Source organism: Vulpes lagopus, chromosome 11, assembly GCF_018345385.1.
Source record: "Vulpes lagopus strain Blue_001 chromosome 11, ASM1834538v1, whole genome shotgun sequence".
Taxonomy (NCBI): domain Eukaryota; kingdom Metazoa; phylum Chordata; class Mammalia; order Carnivora; family Canidae; genus Vulpes; species Vulpes lagopus.
The window spans coordinates 65,419,073-65,434,838 of NC_054834.1; the positions used below are offsets into that span (position 1 = coordinate 65,419,073).

At 43.8% G+C, this 15,766-nt stretch overlaps 1 protein-coding gene and 1 long non-coding RNA gene across 2 annotated transcripts; one reads left to right on the forward strand and one right to left on the reverse strand.

The window, feature by feature from the left end:
• Positions 1-1,333: 1,333 nt before the first annotated feature.
• Positions 1,334-9,526, reverse strand: LOC121471931. Its single transcript, XR_005982737.1, has 2 exons — positions 9,485-9,526; positions 1,334-2,188 (listed from the first exon to the last, which is right to left on the reverse strand). It is a non-coding gene; the product is annotated as an uncharacterized LOC121471931 (long non-coding RNA).
• A 30-nt stretch (positions 9,527-9,556) lies between these two features.
• On the forward strand, positions 9,557-15,396 carry LOC121471929 (nuclear pore complex protein Nup160-like). Its single transcript, XM_041722820.1, has 3 exons — positions 9,557-9,677; positions 9,944-10,055; positions 15,039-15,396. The coding sequence occupies exons 1-3, from the start codon at positions 9,578-9,580 to the stop codon at positions 15,394-15,396; spliced, it is 570 nt and encodes a 189-aa protein (XP_041578754.1). The 5' UTR covers positions 9,557-9,577.
• The last annotated feature ends 370 nt before the right edge of the window (positions 15,397-15,766 follow it).

Genomic DNA, 15,766 nt, shown 5'->3' on the forward strand with positions numbered 1-15,766 from the left:
GGCCCAGCTCTTGGTAGGTGTGCAATCAAGACTGAAAGAATAGAGGCGCCTGGCTGGCTCAGTGGGTATAGCATGTAATCTTTGATCTTGGGATTGTGAGTTCAAGCCCCACATTGGATGTAGAGCTTAGTAAAAAAAAAAAAAAGAAGAAGAAGAAGAAAAGGAAGAAAAGAAGAAGAAGAAAGAAAGGAAAGAATGGAAGAAAGAAAGAAAGAAAGAAAGAAAGAAAGAAAGAAAGAAAGACTAAAAGAATAAATGAAGCTCCTGCCAGGAATTCAGAGATTTGTCACTTTGGTTAATACCACAGCACGTAGGTAAAAGGCAGAAATAGAAAAATCTTAAGTCATTTGCATTGTGGTTGAATCCTGGGTCATTTCTGCCATTGCTAATAGCAAGTATTGAAAGTAACAGGCCAAACAGCAGGAAACCACATTCCTAGAACCCAAAAGAAAGTAGATTTTGTTAAAAGAAAAAATAAGTTTTAATATGGAATACTACTCATATCAATTAAAGAAATGATTACCTAAAAGCTAAGATGCATGTAAATATAAGTTATGACTACTCACTTACTCTGATGCTTTCTAAACTGTATCTAGAACACGGCAATGAAGGTCAAAGTAGGCTTTGTAGGCAGGAAATGCTGTGCGCTAATAGATATTTTTAACATATGGGGAAAATGACAAGAAAGCAGTGTCTCTGAAAACTTTTTTTCCTGTAAAACAATGGTCCAATGAGTTGTTCCTTGAAAAGAACATAAAGCATCTGGAAAACATATCACATATAAGCCTCTTGTAGAGCTTCACAAAGCACACAATCATATTAATGTTTCTGAAAAGTTCTGCAGAAGGTAAATACATTTAACTTTATTAATCGTCATTTCCCATACTTCTTAAACCACCAAATTCTCCTTTCAGGGAGTAGCTAGTGTGTTAGGTTAGGAAAAATCTGCTTTAAAGTTCTATTTACAAAACGTTCATTTATACTTATTCATTAGTGGTGACTTATAGTGTCAAGTGATAACCACTAGATGGCAATATGATTCCATTTATATGACAACTACACCTTGCCAGCAAATCAGTGGTTCAAAGGGTTATTTCAGTTTTCTAAGGATGCCTATGTGAATTTATTCATTTATTAATTCCTTCAAACATTATTAGGTACTTTTAAGTATAAAGAACTCTGATGGATGTGGAAGATAAGTAAAGGAATGAGACAGCTCACTATAAAAATCTAATTACTAGGTTCCTGGGAAACTGTAAGACACCCCATCAACTTAACCACCACTTTTTTGGAAGGAACAAGGAAGGAAGGAGACTACATAAAATACGCATACTGATTACATGACATTTTATTTCTTTAAACATAAAAAAGTTAACTATCAACAAAGAAGAAAATTGTGCATATGGAAAGCACGGTGATAGACAAGGATCTAAGAAATTATCACAGTTTGAACTAAGTGTCCCAAAGGCCAAGAGTTGTGCAACCCAGAAGTCAATTTTGACTCAGGAAGGACATGCCTGTCCTCAGTCCTGGGGAGCTTCTGGTGGGGGTTCAGTTCTGAGCCTGGAAATTAGGGAGAGATGAAGGTGAAGATCCAACCTGTCTCTGGCTTTCAGGCCACAGACCTGGAGCTGTAGGGCCAGAGGTAATCTTGAAGATGAGTAAGTCCAACACCCTCTTCTTAAAAACGGAGGCAGGGATACAGGTGTCTTGACAAGAAGTCCTTAAGGCAAAGCTAGAACTTGAACCCAAGTTTTCTAATGCCCAGCTGATGTTCTCTCCAGTATTTCATCACCAATTTTGGAATTTAGAGTAGGTCCTCCCTTAACCTTTTTCCTTTTCCAAATTCTTTTTCTTGCTGGTTCCCAGCTGGCTGCCCGTCCTTGGATAAGATGTTGTGTGCAAGTGTCTCATGTTGGATTCCCCAGGAAACAAACTCAAGGCAGAGATTTGCATGCAGGAGATTTACTGGAGAGTGGTCTCAGGAACAGTGCCTTGAAGAGACTAAGGGAGGCAGGATCAGGCAGAAAGGGAAGTTGAGGCCTCAGGTGATCCCATACAGCACTTTGGAGCTGGCCCTTTACGGTTGTCCTAGATCAAGACAGCGGGGCAGGACCTTTAGACTTTCCACGTTGATTACTCACTGGATACAGGGGGGCATTACCAAAGACAAGGCAGTTCCCTTTGTCTAAGAGCAAAAATCAACAGACTAAAATTGAGGTGTTGGGAAGGTTCCATCCCTTTCTGGAGGCTGCAGGGGAAAATCTGCTCCTGTGCCTTTCCCACCTTCTAGAGACTGCCCACATCCCTTGCTCATGGCCTCCTTGCTCCATCCCAAATGACAGCAATATCACACATGTATGACCTTTCTTCTGTCCTCACATCTCTTTAAAAGAAAAAAGATTATTTGAGAGAGAGAGAGCACAAGCAGGGTGAGGAGCAGAGGAAAAGGGAGAAGCAGGCTCTCTGTTGAGCAAACAGCCCAATGCAGAGCTCGATGCTGGGACTCTGGGATCGTGACCTGAGCCAAAGGCAGATGCTCAAGCAACTGAGCCACCCAGGGGTGTCTTGAATCTCTGACCTCAGAGGGAAAATCCTCCCTTCTTTTAAGGACTATGTGATTACATGGGGCCCATCTCTAGGTCCTTAACCTTACTCACACGTACAAGGTCCCTTTTGCCATGTAAGGTAACATATTACAGGTGGCAGGGATTAGGATATAGACATTGGTGGGAGACCATTATTCTGTCCACCAGACTCTGCATTGAACATTTTTGCAAGAATACTTTATATGTTCATAATAGCCAAAAAGTAAAACAACTCAAATGTTCAGCAACTGATGAATGGATAAATAAAATGTAGTCTATTCACACAATGGAATATTGTCTGGCCAAAAAAAGGAATGAAGTCCTAATTCATACTATAACATACATGAGCCTTAAAAACATTATGCTAAGTTAAAACTAAATGACCACATATGTACGACTCCATTTCCATGAGATGTCTAGAATAGGTAAATCTATAAAAACCTAATATTGAGGGACACTTGGATAGCTCAACTGGTTAAGCATCCAACTCTTGATTTCAGCTCAAGCCTTGATCTCAGCGTTAGGAGTTCAACCTCTTGGGGCTTGAAAAACAAGCAAACAAACAAAAAAAGGGGTGCCTGGGTGGCTCCATCCATTGAGCATCCAACCCTTGATTTAGGCTCAGGTCATGATCTTGGGGTAGTGAAATAGAGCACCGTGTTGGGCTCTGTGCTCAGCAGAGTCTACTTGAGATTCTCTCCCTCTGCCCCTTCCTTCTCTCTCTCTCTCTCTCAAATAAATAAATAAAATCTTTTTTAAAAAAACCATAAATTTTTTTAAAAGATTTTATTTATTTATGAGAGACACACAGAGAGAGAGAGAGAGAGGCAGAAACATAGGCAGAGGGAGAAGTAGGCTCCATGCAGGAAGCCTGATGTGGGACTCCATCCCGGATCCCAGGGTCACACCCTGAACCAAAGGCAGACACTCAACCACCGAGCCTTCCAGATGTCCCAAAAACCATAAAATTGATTAATAGCTTCCAGGGGCTGAGAAGGGGGGAAATTGGCAGTGATGTTAATGGGTATTAGATTTCTTTTGGCGATGACACAAATGCTTCAAAATTAGATTGTGGTGATGGTCACATAGCTATATAAATATACAAAAATCATTGAACTTTGGACTTTAGAAGGGCAAATTCTATGATATGTTAATATCTCAAGTTGTTTAAAAATCTTTTATAGATAATGCCATATCCTTCACTTTGTACCACCCAAGAGACATTTTATATCTGGTTGTCCTTATTAGCGAGTAATGCTAAGACTGAACCCTGGGTTAAGATGGTAACAACTGATAGGAACTATATATTTTTTTTTTTTTTTGGAACTATATTTTTAACAAGTGCTTCAGAAAAGTTATCTACCTTACAAGAATAATACTACCATTCAAGGATGTTACAAAAATGAAATTAGAATAGGATATATTTAGTAAATCATAAATATGGTGGTTAGAGGGGCAGCCCCGCTGGCACAGTGGTTTAGCGCTGCCTGCAGGCCAGGGCGTGATCCTGGAGACTGGGGATCGAGTCCCGCATCGGGCTCCCTGCATGGAGCCTGCTTCACCCACTGCCTGTGTCTGCGCCTCTCTCTCTCTCTCTCTCTCTGTGTTTTTCATGAATAAATAAATAAATAAATAAATAAATCTTAAAAAAAAAAAAAAAAAAAAGAATATGGTGGGTAGAAAAATGCCCCTTCCCCCCCACCCAAGAAAGATGTCCACATACTAATCCTTGGAACTGGTGACTGAGTTACCTCACATGGCAGAAGTCATTTTGTAGATGTGATTAAGTTTAGGAATCTAGAGATGGGGAGATTATTCTATTATCCAGGTAGGCCCAACCTAATCACAGCAGAGAACTCTTCCCTGAGGTCAGAGAGAGAGATGACATTGCTGGCACAGAAGATGAAAGAAGGAGCTACAAATCAAGGAATGTGTTGGCCTCATGACGATGGAAAAGATAAGGAAAGGGACTCTCTCTGACAGTCTCCAGAAAGAATACAGCCCTACTGACCCCTCAATCTTCGCTCAATAAAACCCATATTGGACTTGTAACCTATTGTAACTGTTTAAGCCACTAAATCTGTAGTGACTTAGTATAGCAACAATGAAAAACTCATATAGTAAAGCACCAGAGCTCTACTAGGATGACACATACAAGTGAAATAGTCCAAACACAGTAAAACCCAAATTTCCCCAACCTGTGGCTAAAGCACAGTTACATTAAAAGCATGAATACAGGGATCCCTGAGTGGCGCAGCAGTTTAGCGCCTCCCTTTGGCCCAGGGCGTGATCCTGGAGACCCAGGATCGAATCCCACGTCGGGCTCCCTGCATGGAGCCTGCTTCTCCCTCTGCCTGTGTCTCTGCCTCTCTCTGTGTGTGTGTGTCGCTATCATCAATAAATAAAAATTAAAAAAAAAAAAAAGCATGAATACACTCCACTGACTTCTGCCCCCACCTACTCAGGCTGGCAGATTGTCAATCCCTGCTAGAGTCCCTAAAGCATTTCTGGGAGTATCTGGGGAGTGTCTGTTCATGAAATAATCTGTTTATGAAATAATCCATTTCCAAGTAATCTAGGTAAATCCACCAAGTTACTATTGAGAATTGATTTGCTGGCCAGGCTCCAGTCTCCTTGGGGAACCACTCCTGCTCTATAGGACACCAGTCCTTGCCAGGTACTCACCCTACCTCTTTTGGTCACCAGACTTCTGGAAGGCACTCCCTCCAATATGCTGGAGTCTTTAAACTGGAAAAACTGCTCTGGGGTCATTTGCACAGGAGAGATACTGTGCAAAAAAAAAAGGCTCTCTCCTTTTCATGCACTTTCTACAAGAGCAGTCTCAATGCAGTACCCGAGGGCCTCAATGTTTTATAGATTTTGTAATGTACTTAGTCTTTTTGTCCTCCTAGTCCCTGACTCTGCTCTCCATAGGCATCAGATGCAAGTCCAGTAGAGGCCAGGGAGGCAGGCAAATCACAATGTACTCAGTGTACAATCTACTACAACTAAGCCCCAAATCCAATTACTACAGATTCCATCTGTCCTAAGGCAAAAATTTTTCCCAACTCCTTTTCAGTCCCTTAGCAAGTAGGCTCCGGGCATACCCATGACACAGATATGCGCCAGATATGACTGAATCCCACTAGGACTGTATGAGAGGGTGGTCTAAAATTGGGACAGCATAAGTCTTTCTCCTTCAAGGAGATGCAAGAATTTAAAGGTGGATAAGGTTGAATTGGGAAAAAAAACCTTGGAAGTTAAGGCAACAGGGAACCCCTGAAAGATTTTAAGAAGTGCTGGAGGCTGAATGTTGTGTTCCCCCACCCATCCACATTCACCTGTTGAAATCTAATCCCTACAGTGATGTTATTTAAAGGTAGGCCTTTCTGAGGTCCAGTGTGTGGGATTTTCCACACCACCAAGCAATTAACTCAACTTCTCTGAACAGAGACCAGGTATCCCACAAGTTTAACTCAATCTTGACACTACCTACCTGGAAATAATGTCAGATCCCATAAGTTAAGGGCTCAGTCCCACAACACTGTTCCCATTTCAGATGCCAATTACAAGTGGAGGTTGTCATGTGTGCTTCTGACCACTGGCTACAAATTGGAGGTTCCCATAAGCCCCACCTTGGGTTCGATTCACTGCTAGAGTGGCTCACAGAACTTAGGAAACCATTTTACTTACTAGATGACTGTTTTATTACAAAGATATTAAAGGATATGAATGAACAAAGAGATATATAGAGCAAGGTCCTGAATGCAGAAGCTTTTGTCCCCATGGAGTCTGGAGCACAGTACTGGATTCATTCTGGTTCACCTACCTGGAAGCTCTCCAAACCCATCCTTCTGCAGTTTCATGGAGGCATAGTTGATTAAAACATTGGCCACTGATGACTGAACTCAATCTCCAACCCCTTAAGCCTCCCCAGAGATTGGGGGATGGGGTAGAGCTGAAAGTTCCAACCTTCAAATCATGTGATTGCTGCCCTTGGCAACCAGCCCCACCATTAAGTATCTTGGGGGCTTTCCAAGTCACTTCATTAACATTAAAAAAAGACACCTTTATCTTCTCAGCACTTAGGGAATTCCCAGGGTTTTAGGAGCTCCATGCCCAGTATGATTCCTAGATTTCTAAATCAGGTCACTGGGTAGTGATAGGCACATAGAGAATCACATAATAGTGTGAGTGAAGTAAAATGAGTTATGTCTTAGATATGTTGAGTTTGAGGTATCTGTGAGGAAATCCCAGTGATGTTAGTAGGCACACGAATGTAAAGACTGAGAGCTCAAGGGGCACGTGGCTGGCTAAGTCGGTAGGGTGTGTGATTCTTGATCTTGGAGTTGTATGTTCAAGCCCCTCCCTGGGCCTAGAATTTAAACAACTACAACTCTAAAAAAATAAAAGAATAGGCAGGTGGATGTCTAAAGTGAGAGTTCAAAGGACAAAGGCTTAGACTGAAGATATACATCGGGAATTATCAGAATACAGTAATCTAGTATTTAAAGCCAAAGACTGCATGAAATCCTCAGGAATTGCATACTGGAATGTGCATAGACAGGACCAAGAACTGAGCTCTGGGACATTGCAACATCAAGAGGTTTGGGGAAAAGAGAAGCAACTAGCAAAGCAGTCTAAAAAGGAACAGTTTGTGAAATAGGAGGAAATCAGGAGTGTGGTGTCCTGGAAGCCATGTGAAGAAAGTGGGCAAAAAAGCAATTCGTCGGGCAGCCCCGGTGGCGCAGTGGTTTAGTGCAGCCTGCAACCCGGGGCGTGATCCTGGAGACCCGGGATCGAGTCCCACGTCAGGCTCCCTCCCTGCATGATAGAGTCTGCTTCTCCCTCTGCCTGTATCTCTGCCTCTCTCTCTCTCTCTCTGTCTCTCATGAATAACTAAATAAAAATCTTAAAAAAAAAAAAAAAAGGAATGAGAGTTCAGTGTTCAGTAAACTGGATGTCATTGGAGATCTTGAAAAAAGCTCTTTCAGGGGATCTGTGGGTGGCTCAGCGGTTTGGCGCCTGCCTTTGGCCCAGGGCACAGTCCTGGAGTCCTGGGATCGAGTCCTGTGTCAGGCTCCCGGCATGGAGTCTGCGTCTCCCTCTGCCTGTGTCTCTGCGCCTCTCTCTTGCTCTATGTCTATCATGAATAAATAAACAAAATCTTTAAAAAAAAATTTTTTTAAGAAAAAAGCTCTTTCAGTAGTAGAACAGGCACAAAAGGCCTGATAAAAGTGGGTTTAAGAGAGGCTGAAAGAAAAGAAACAGAAAGCTCTTGAATTCTGCTGTCACAGTGAGGAGCTCTGAGGTTGTAGACAGTAACAAAAGAGTAGAGATCAAATGAGGGGTTTTGTGTGTGTGTGGTGAGAAGGAAAAATAACAGCATGTTTGTGTGCTTGGGGAAACAACTCAGTAAATGGGAGGAGGCAGAGATGAAGATGTAAGAGAGGAGAGAACTGCTAGAACGGTGCCCTTGAGCAGGTGATCTGGAGAAAATGTAAAAAGGTTACCGTTCCATAAGTTCAGAGACACTTCATTTTATAGTAACAGGAGAAGAAGGCAGAGTATGCGGGTACAGATGAAGGCAGGTAGGGAAAGGTGGTAGTGAGGGAAATTCTCTTTTTGATTTCATTAATTTTTTAAGCAAAAAGGCAAGCTAAGAATGAGGAGGAAGGGGTGGTGGTGTTGCAGGGTGGAGAAGTTGTGAAATACTCGTCTAGGACAATAAGCAGACAAGGGAAATACAGCGCGTTTGCTGGGCCGCAGTATGGACCCACTGGAGGTTTAGAATCACGTTGGAGGTGCAGAATGGCCTCTCTGTATGGCTGTATATTTTTCTCCAGCCTTGCTCAGCTGCAGATTGGGATTTAAAGTTGTAGTTTTTATTACGGCATAACAAAAAGAGAGAGAGAGAGAGAGAGAGAGCGCTCGGCAAAGGAGTAATTCAAATGGAATTTAAGCAGAGCAAGAAGGAAATCTCAAGGGAATGGGGGGGGCAGTGAAAAGGTGGTACAAGAGTGGATCATAGGTGGGCTGGAGGGATCGCATTGCTAGAGTTGAAGTCCTACGAGTAAGCTGGAAAGATGGGGGGTGGGGGGCGGGTCGTGGTCAGAATAGGATCAATGCGACAGAGAAGGGCTGAACTCCTGGGAATAAATAATAATAACAGAATTGCTTAACACACGTTGGCTATCGAGGAAAAACCCTTTCCCCCTGAAAATCAGTACTTTCCCCCAATACTGAGCATCCACTGTGCCCTACATACGGGGAGAGCCACAGTATCTTCCAAACATCCCGATCAGGAATGGAACGCAAGGTAAATTCCTTTCACGCAGGCAAGTGAGCATGCAGATCATCTCAGCAAGTCGCGCGAAGCCTTTCCCGAACGCGCGGTGTCAGAGCACGAGAACACACGAATACAGCCTCTTGAAAATTCAGATTCCAGCACAAAAGCTCCCTCCCCAAGAACTCCCCCTTCTCCCCATTCCACGTGTCGCCGAAGGCCGAAAAGTCGACCAGGCGATTTTTACCGACCGCCAAGGGCGACCGCGAACTCGGACCCCGGCAGAGGGCGCTCAGCTGCCCAGACTCCGCGGACCTCGCCCCTCCCGGGAAGCTCAGCCCCGAGCCCGCCGCCCGCGCCCGGGTTTTCAAAATGGAAACAAACCCGGCCCCGCCCCCGGCCCTGAGGACGCCGGGAGGAGGGTGCCGCCCCCAGGGGAGGGGGTCCCAGCCTGCTAGGCGAAGGTTCCCGCGGGCACAGTCGGCTCCCCCCGCCCCCCGGCCCCTTTCTCTTCTGGCTTCCTCCGGCCCACTCTCGCTCCCCAGCCAACTGACGGAAAGCCTCGTAACGAGCGGTCGGGAGCACCCTCCCTCCTCCGCAGCCTCCTCACCTGTCCGCGTCTCCGCCCGCCCCGCCCCCGGAAGTGACGGTAGCCTCTCGGCCCGGCTCGCGTCCCGTCGGGCCTTGCGGCAGCGGCGGGAAGATGGCGGCGGCGGGAGCCCTGGAACGGAGCTTCGTGGAGCTCAGCGGTGCTGAGCGCGAGAGGCCGAGACACTTTCGGGAATTCACAGTTTGCGGCATTGGTACGGAAAGAGCCAATGAGAATGAAATCCGATCCTTCCCCTCGGGCTCCTCCCACGGGTCCCTGCATGACCCCGGGTTCATACTCCTCTAAGTCCACATGCCCATAGCCCCGGGATCAGAGCTTCCGTAGTGTCCTACTTCGTCCTCTTTTCTTCCCTTTCTCTCTGTATGGATTGTCATTCGTCACTCTCTGCTTTCTCAGCGCCCTCAGTCTCTGTCATCCCGAGAATACTGGGTGTGCAGGCTGACCGCTCTCCTTTTGCAGGGACTGCAAATGCCTTGGCTGGAGCCGTGAAATACAGTGAGAGCGCGGGAGGCTTCTACTATATGGAAAGTGGCAAGTTGTTTTCCGTCACCAGAAATAGATTCATTCATTGGTAAGTGCTGTGGTCGCCCAACCTCCCTGGAAGGTCGGGTTTTGGGGCCTTTGAATTTTCGCGGCTGTTGCCAAGAGTGTCATTCTCCGAGGCGGTAAATGGACAAGTCAGGAAAAGAGAAAGACTGTTTTCTCTTGATTGCTGAATCAGGAGAAAATTAAGGAAATGCAGAGTTCTAGGAGAGATGCCTTTGCAGGCAGCACTGGAAGCAGAGGAAATGAAGCTTATGGGATAAAGCCCCAGAGACAAGTTTTCAACTTGAACTCATTGTGTTTTTATAGTGTATTAGGGCTCTCTTCATTCTACAAATACATTTGAGCTTCTTCATGTCAGGCACGGTGCTAAGTTTACTAGACATGAAGTGGCGAACAAAAGCAACGACGTTTTCCATCACGGAAGAGGTTGTAGCTGTTTGAGAAAAGATGTGGAGCCACCTTTCATGGGGCAGTTTTATGAAGGAAAAAGACAGAAAAGTAAGGGGCCACAGTATAGGTGTATAAACATAAATTTTTCTTACTTGCCTCGGAGGAAAAGTGTAGGGGCTGTGAGAGGCTAATGAGAGGACCAAATGTTATTGGTAGAACAGAAACACCTTCACAGATAGCACATTTAACCTGAGATCTGTAGGACGTGAAAAGTTGGCCAGGCAGGGGGTTGGGGAGAGAGTAGTCCAGCAGGTGGGATCACCATATATGCAAAATCTATGAGGTAGAAAGAACTGGGCAGGGTTGACAACTGACTGGTGGTCTTTGTGGCTTAAGTTCAGCGGGTGAAATGGAAAGTGATGTGAGAGATGCTGAGATGGGGTGGGGACGGGGGTGGTAAGCAGGATGCAGATCCTTCCTAAGGATTTTGGATTTTTTTCCCAAGTACATTGACTAATCATTGGAGGGTCTTAAAGAGTTACTGATTACTAACATCATCAAAATTGCATTAAGAAAAAGTCAGTTTAGGAAAATGGATTTGGGTTAGGTAGGTATGATACCAAAAAAATCTTGTTTTTATAATGTCTCAAGAGGTGCTAATGGCTCAGTTGTGGGAGTATCTTGGAAAGGAGAAATAGATGGATTTAAGACATGCCTTTAGAAGGTAGCTTTACTAGGACTTGGTGATAGATTGAATGTGGGGTAGAAGATGGGAAGAGAAATGGAGGGAGCAAAGACAGTTCCCTGGTTTCTGGTATGACTAACAAGATACTGGGTAGTAGGGTTGCCTTTAACTAATATACAAAAGATGGATTTTGGATAGATGTGAAAAAGTACCTATGTAGCAACCCCTCAGAAATATGTAGGCATTGAAATTTATGGGTATGAGGCTCAGAAGAAAGACCTATGTCAGACATAAAAATTAAGAAATACTTTTCTAAAAAAAAAAAAAGAAATACTTTTCTAAGGCATCCTGGGTGGCTCAGCGGTTTAGCGCCGCCTTCAGCCCAGGGCCTGATCCTAGAGACCTGGGATCGAGTCCCACATCAGGCTCTGTGCATGAAGCCTGCTTCTCCCTCTACCTGTGTCTCTGCCTCTCTCTCTCTCTCTCTCTCTCTCTCTCTCTCTGTCTCTCATAAATAAACAAAAGTAAAATCTTAAAAAAAAAAGAAGAAGAAAGAAGAGAAAGACTTTTCTAGTAAGTGTTTAGGGATTGAGAAAATAGGAAACAAAACAAAGTCCCTACTCTCATGGGAGGAGATAGGAAATAAACAATAGTAATCGCCCAAAATAAGTAAGTACAGCTTGTCTGGTGATAAGTGGAATAAAGAACAGGGAAGCAAGGTTAGAAGGAAAGGGGATGCCTGCAGGAGCTGATCTTTTATTTGGGAAAGACCCAGTGATAAGTTGACATTTGAGCAGAGGAAGTAGGTATCTGGAGGATGAAATTTTCAGGTAGAACCTTCCTTAAAAAAAGGAACAAAAATGTGAAGAATCCTGAGACAGGGGCTTATTTGTTCAAAGAATGGCAAGGGGCCAGGAATCTGCAGCTGCGTGATCACAGGATAGAACAATAAAGTAGCCGAGAATCAAAATCAGGGTTTTGTTGGTAATTTTAAGGCTTTGAGTTCTACTCTGAGTTAAATGGGAAGAAGCCAGTGGAGGGTTTTAAATGAAGAAGTGACATGATCTAAGTTGTGTTTTTAGAGGATTACTATGGCTGTTATGTTGAAAACAGTATATAGAGGGGAAAGACTGGGAGCAAGGAGACGGATTAGGAGGTTGGTGCCACAGGCCAGGTGAGAGACGATGGCAGCTTAGACCAGGATAGTACTGGTAGAGACAGTGAGAAATATTCTGATTGTGGATATGCTTTAAAGGTGAGTTTGTTAGAATTACTACTGGATCAGATGTAGGGTATACAAAAAGAAAAGAGTCAAAAATGACCTCCAGATTTTTCGCTTGAGCAACTGGAAGTTACAGAGATGCCATTAATTGAGTTGGAAAAGAGTGTAGGTAAAGCAGGTGTTTTTCAGGTGTGCTACTCTAGGCATTCTGTTTGGGACAGGTTTCATTTGAAATCCCTGGTAGATATCCAAGTGGAAGTGTTGAAGCAGTAGCCACTTCAGTGGAAAGTTTGGAAGATACAGATTTGGGGATTCCTGGCATTAGATGGCATTTAAAGCTGTTACACTGAATGAGATCACCTAGAGATCACCTGCACTATTGGCATTTGGGACCAGAAAAGTCTTTTAGTGGGGGACTTCCCTGTACATTGTAGAGAATTGAACAGCATCCTTGGTCTCCACCCAGTTCAGACCAATAGCAACCCTCTCCAGTTGTGACAAGCAGAAATATCTCCAGACACTCTTAAATGTCCTTACAGAGTGGGGTAGAATGACCTCCTATTGAGAACTTGTGTGGATGAGAGGAAAGAGGTCTGAGGACTAAACACTGGGGGCACTCCAGTATTTAGGAAGATAAGGAGACCAGAAAGTAATAGCTAGGGAAGTAAGAGGTGAATGAAACAAGAATGGTGTCCCAGAAACTAAGGGAAATATTTCAAGGAAAAGAATGAAAAACTGTTAAGTACTGCATATAAGTCAGAGAAGTGAAAATAGACCTTTGAATGGTGGAGGTCATTGGTGAGCTTGTCAGAGACTGCTCCATTGGGGTACAAACACCCGAAGTGGCTGAGCTCTGGAGAGAAGAGGAGGACAGGAGTTATGAGAACAGAACAGCTCTGTAAGGGGCATTGCTGTGAGAGAAGCAGAGGACTCAAATGGTAGCACGAGGACCATGCAATGGTGTGGAAGAAATAGAAGAGTATATTTATATACATTCAACAGCAATCATTAAAGGAGGGGAACTGAAGAAAGTGAGGTGTTAGAAAAAATATAGGTATGTCAGAGGGGGCAGCCCGGATGGCTCAGTGGTTTAGCGCCTACTTCAGCCCAGGGTGTAATCCTAGAAACCTGGGATCAAGTCCCATGTCGGGTGCCCAGCATGGAGCCTGCTTCCCCCTCTACCTGTGTCTCTGCCTCTCTCTGTGTGTGTCTCTCATGATAAATAAATAAAATCTTAAAAAAAAAAAAAAAAAAAGATACGTTAGAGGAAGTGTGGGAGTGACTGAGCAAGGAGCTAGTCCTTAAAGAATGAAAGAGGTCAGTAGGTAACTGCAGTGGGCAAGGGTCACAAGTGGTATCTAGTTGCACACACTTGAGAGCTGAGTGGTTTGGGCAGGGAAGGAGGAACAGTCACCCAGAGTGGCAGTGACGAGCAAGCAGGACAACTGTGCTCTACCTCGAGAACCCCTCCCTACAGGGAGTGTGATAGAGAAAGCTTACCACCATTAGAGAAGGCAGGTGGGATGGGGGTCCTCAGGCAAGATCCAGGACCTACCTTTAACCATAAGGCAGGAGAGTGAAGCAATTGCTCAGAGATGAAGATGAGGATCCAGAAAACTGTGCTGATGCCATACCATGAGTTTAGTAGAAGGTAGCCTGAGGAAATCGTCAGAGTTCACATGGTACGTACAGCTTTGGGAGTAGATGAGATGTGCCTTGAGAGAATATGTACAGTAAGCAGATAAGATGACCCAGGATCAGGGTTCGAGGAAATAAAAAGTAGGCGTCAGGTCAAAGAAGAGAGAGAACGCCTAGAGATAGGAGAATAAAACCAGGAGAGGGTAGTATCACAGAAATCAAGAGACTTCAGGACAGCATGGTCAAGTATGTGGAATGCTGCTAAGAGGTCAAGTAGGAGCAGGACTGAGGAATCCAGTGGAATTGGTGTGGTGACATTGGTGAGAAGATGGCAGGTGGGAGAGTATGAGGGAGGCGAGGAAGTAGACAAGACATGGCCACAGAGGAGAAAGATACTGGAATAGCTACATCATGGCAGGAACAGGGCGATAGAGAGCAGCCAGGGAAGAGCATATCTGACTATGGAGAGAAAGTTTTAAAGAAGGAGAGATGGATGCAGGAAGGATATACTTGAGAAAGTCAGAGATTGCCATCAAATTGCTGGAAGGAGACTTGTTCTTTGGGGGAGTATGCAGGCAGTATGGTACACAAGGTAATGAGAAGTTAGGGCTTTCCCAGCATGGTGTTTTCTATGATTCAAAGCTACCATATGGCAGAGATGTGCCTGAAGAAGTCTGCCCTGCATCCCAGCAGGAACAAATCATAGAAGGGGAAATAGTCAAATTTATTAAGGTCACTATAGTATGATGCTGTGGCACGTTTCATTGCAAGTAATGGAGGTGTGCGGTGTGGATTTCTTTATAGTGGGACTTAATTCCATTGAGTATCATCATTCTAAATAAACGGGCCATCAAGTTTGGAAATGGCTTTATTGTAATAAGATTTGAATTTTATGTTCTATGTTTTGTAAGTCAACGTATTGTGATGGTTCGGATTGTAAAAGTTGATCTGAATTTTTTTACCCAGAGCTTTCAAATTAGGAAAGTTCACTTGGAAACTACTCCCATATATTTCAAAGCAACACTCAGAAGGAAAAGCATAAACTTTGTAAACAAATGTCTCTTTTTTAATAGGAAGACCTCTGGAGATACATTGGAGCTGGTGGAAGAGTCACTGGATGTAAATCTGTTGAATAATACAGTTCGCCTCAAATTCCAAAATTGCAGCCTCTTACCTGGAGGGGTTCACATCTCTGAGACTCAGAATCATGTGATAATCTTGATATTAACCAATCAAACAGTGCACAGATTACTTTTACCACACCCTTCCCGGATGTATAGGAGTGTAAGTTGGTTAAGTGTAATATCCTTTGTATCCCAAATTACTTTTCTAGCTGTCAGAAATTTAATGCAGGAGCAATATCCTTTGGAAATTGAAGGAAAATTGGCTTTGTTAGCCCTCACCAAGCATACTTTGATAGTTACTATTTAAAATGATCAGATACATTTTTAAGTTGAAGAAATCATTAAAAAAAAAAAAAAAAGAACTACCTTTCCTTTTAGGCTCAATTATTTCTTACTTAAAAGACTTGTAGGGGCACATGGGTGGCTCTGTTAGTTAAGCATCTGACTTCATCTCAGGTCATGATCCCGGAGTCCTGGGATCCACCCGTTTCAGGCTCCTTGCTGAGCAAGACATGGCCACATCCTCCCTCTCTGTCTGCCCCTCCCCTGCTCATGCAGGTGTGCATGCTCACTCTCTCAAATAAATAAAATCTTAAAAAAAAAAAAAAAAAAAAAAAAAAACCTTTTATAGCAGTTGAAAGGAACTGAGGAAAATTCAGCGTATTCTGATTTAATGG

Coding starts and splice junctions, on each gene's coding strand:
- LOC121471929 (XM_041722820.1), top strand. CDS start 9,578: ATGGCGGCGGCGGGAGCCCTGGAACGGAGCTTCGTGGAGCTCAGCGGT. Junction 9,678..9,943: donor ATTCACAGTTTGCGGCATTG/GTACGGAAAGAG, acceptor CTCCTTTTGCAG/GGACTGCAAATGCCTTGGCT. Junction 10,056..15,038: donor AGAAATAGATTCATTCATTG/GTAAGTGCTGTG, acceptor CTTTTTTAATAG/GAAGACCTCTGGAGATACAT.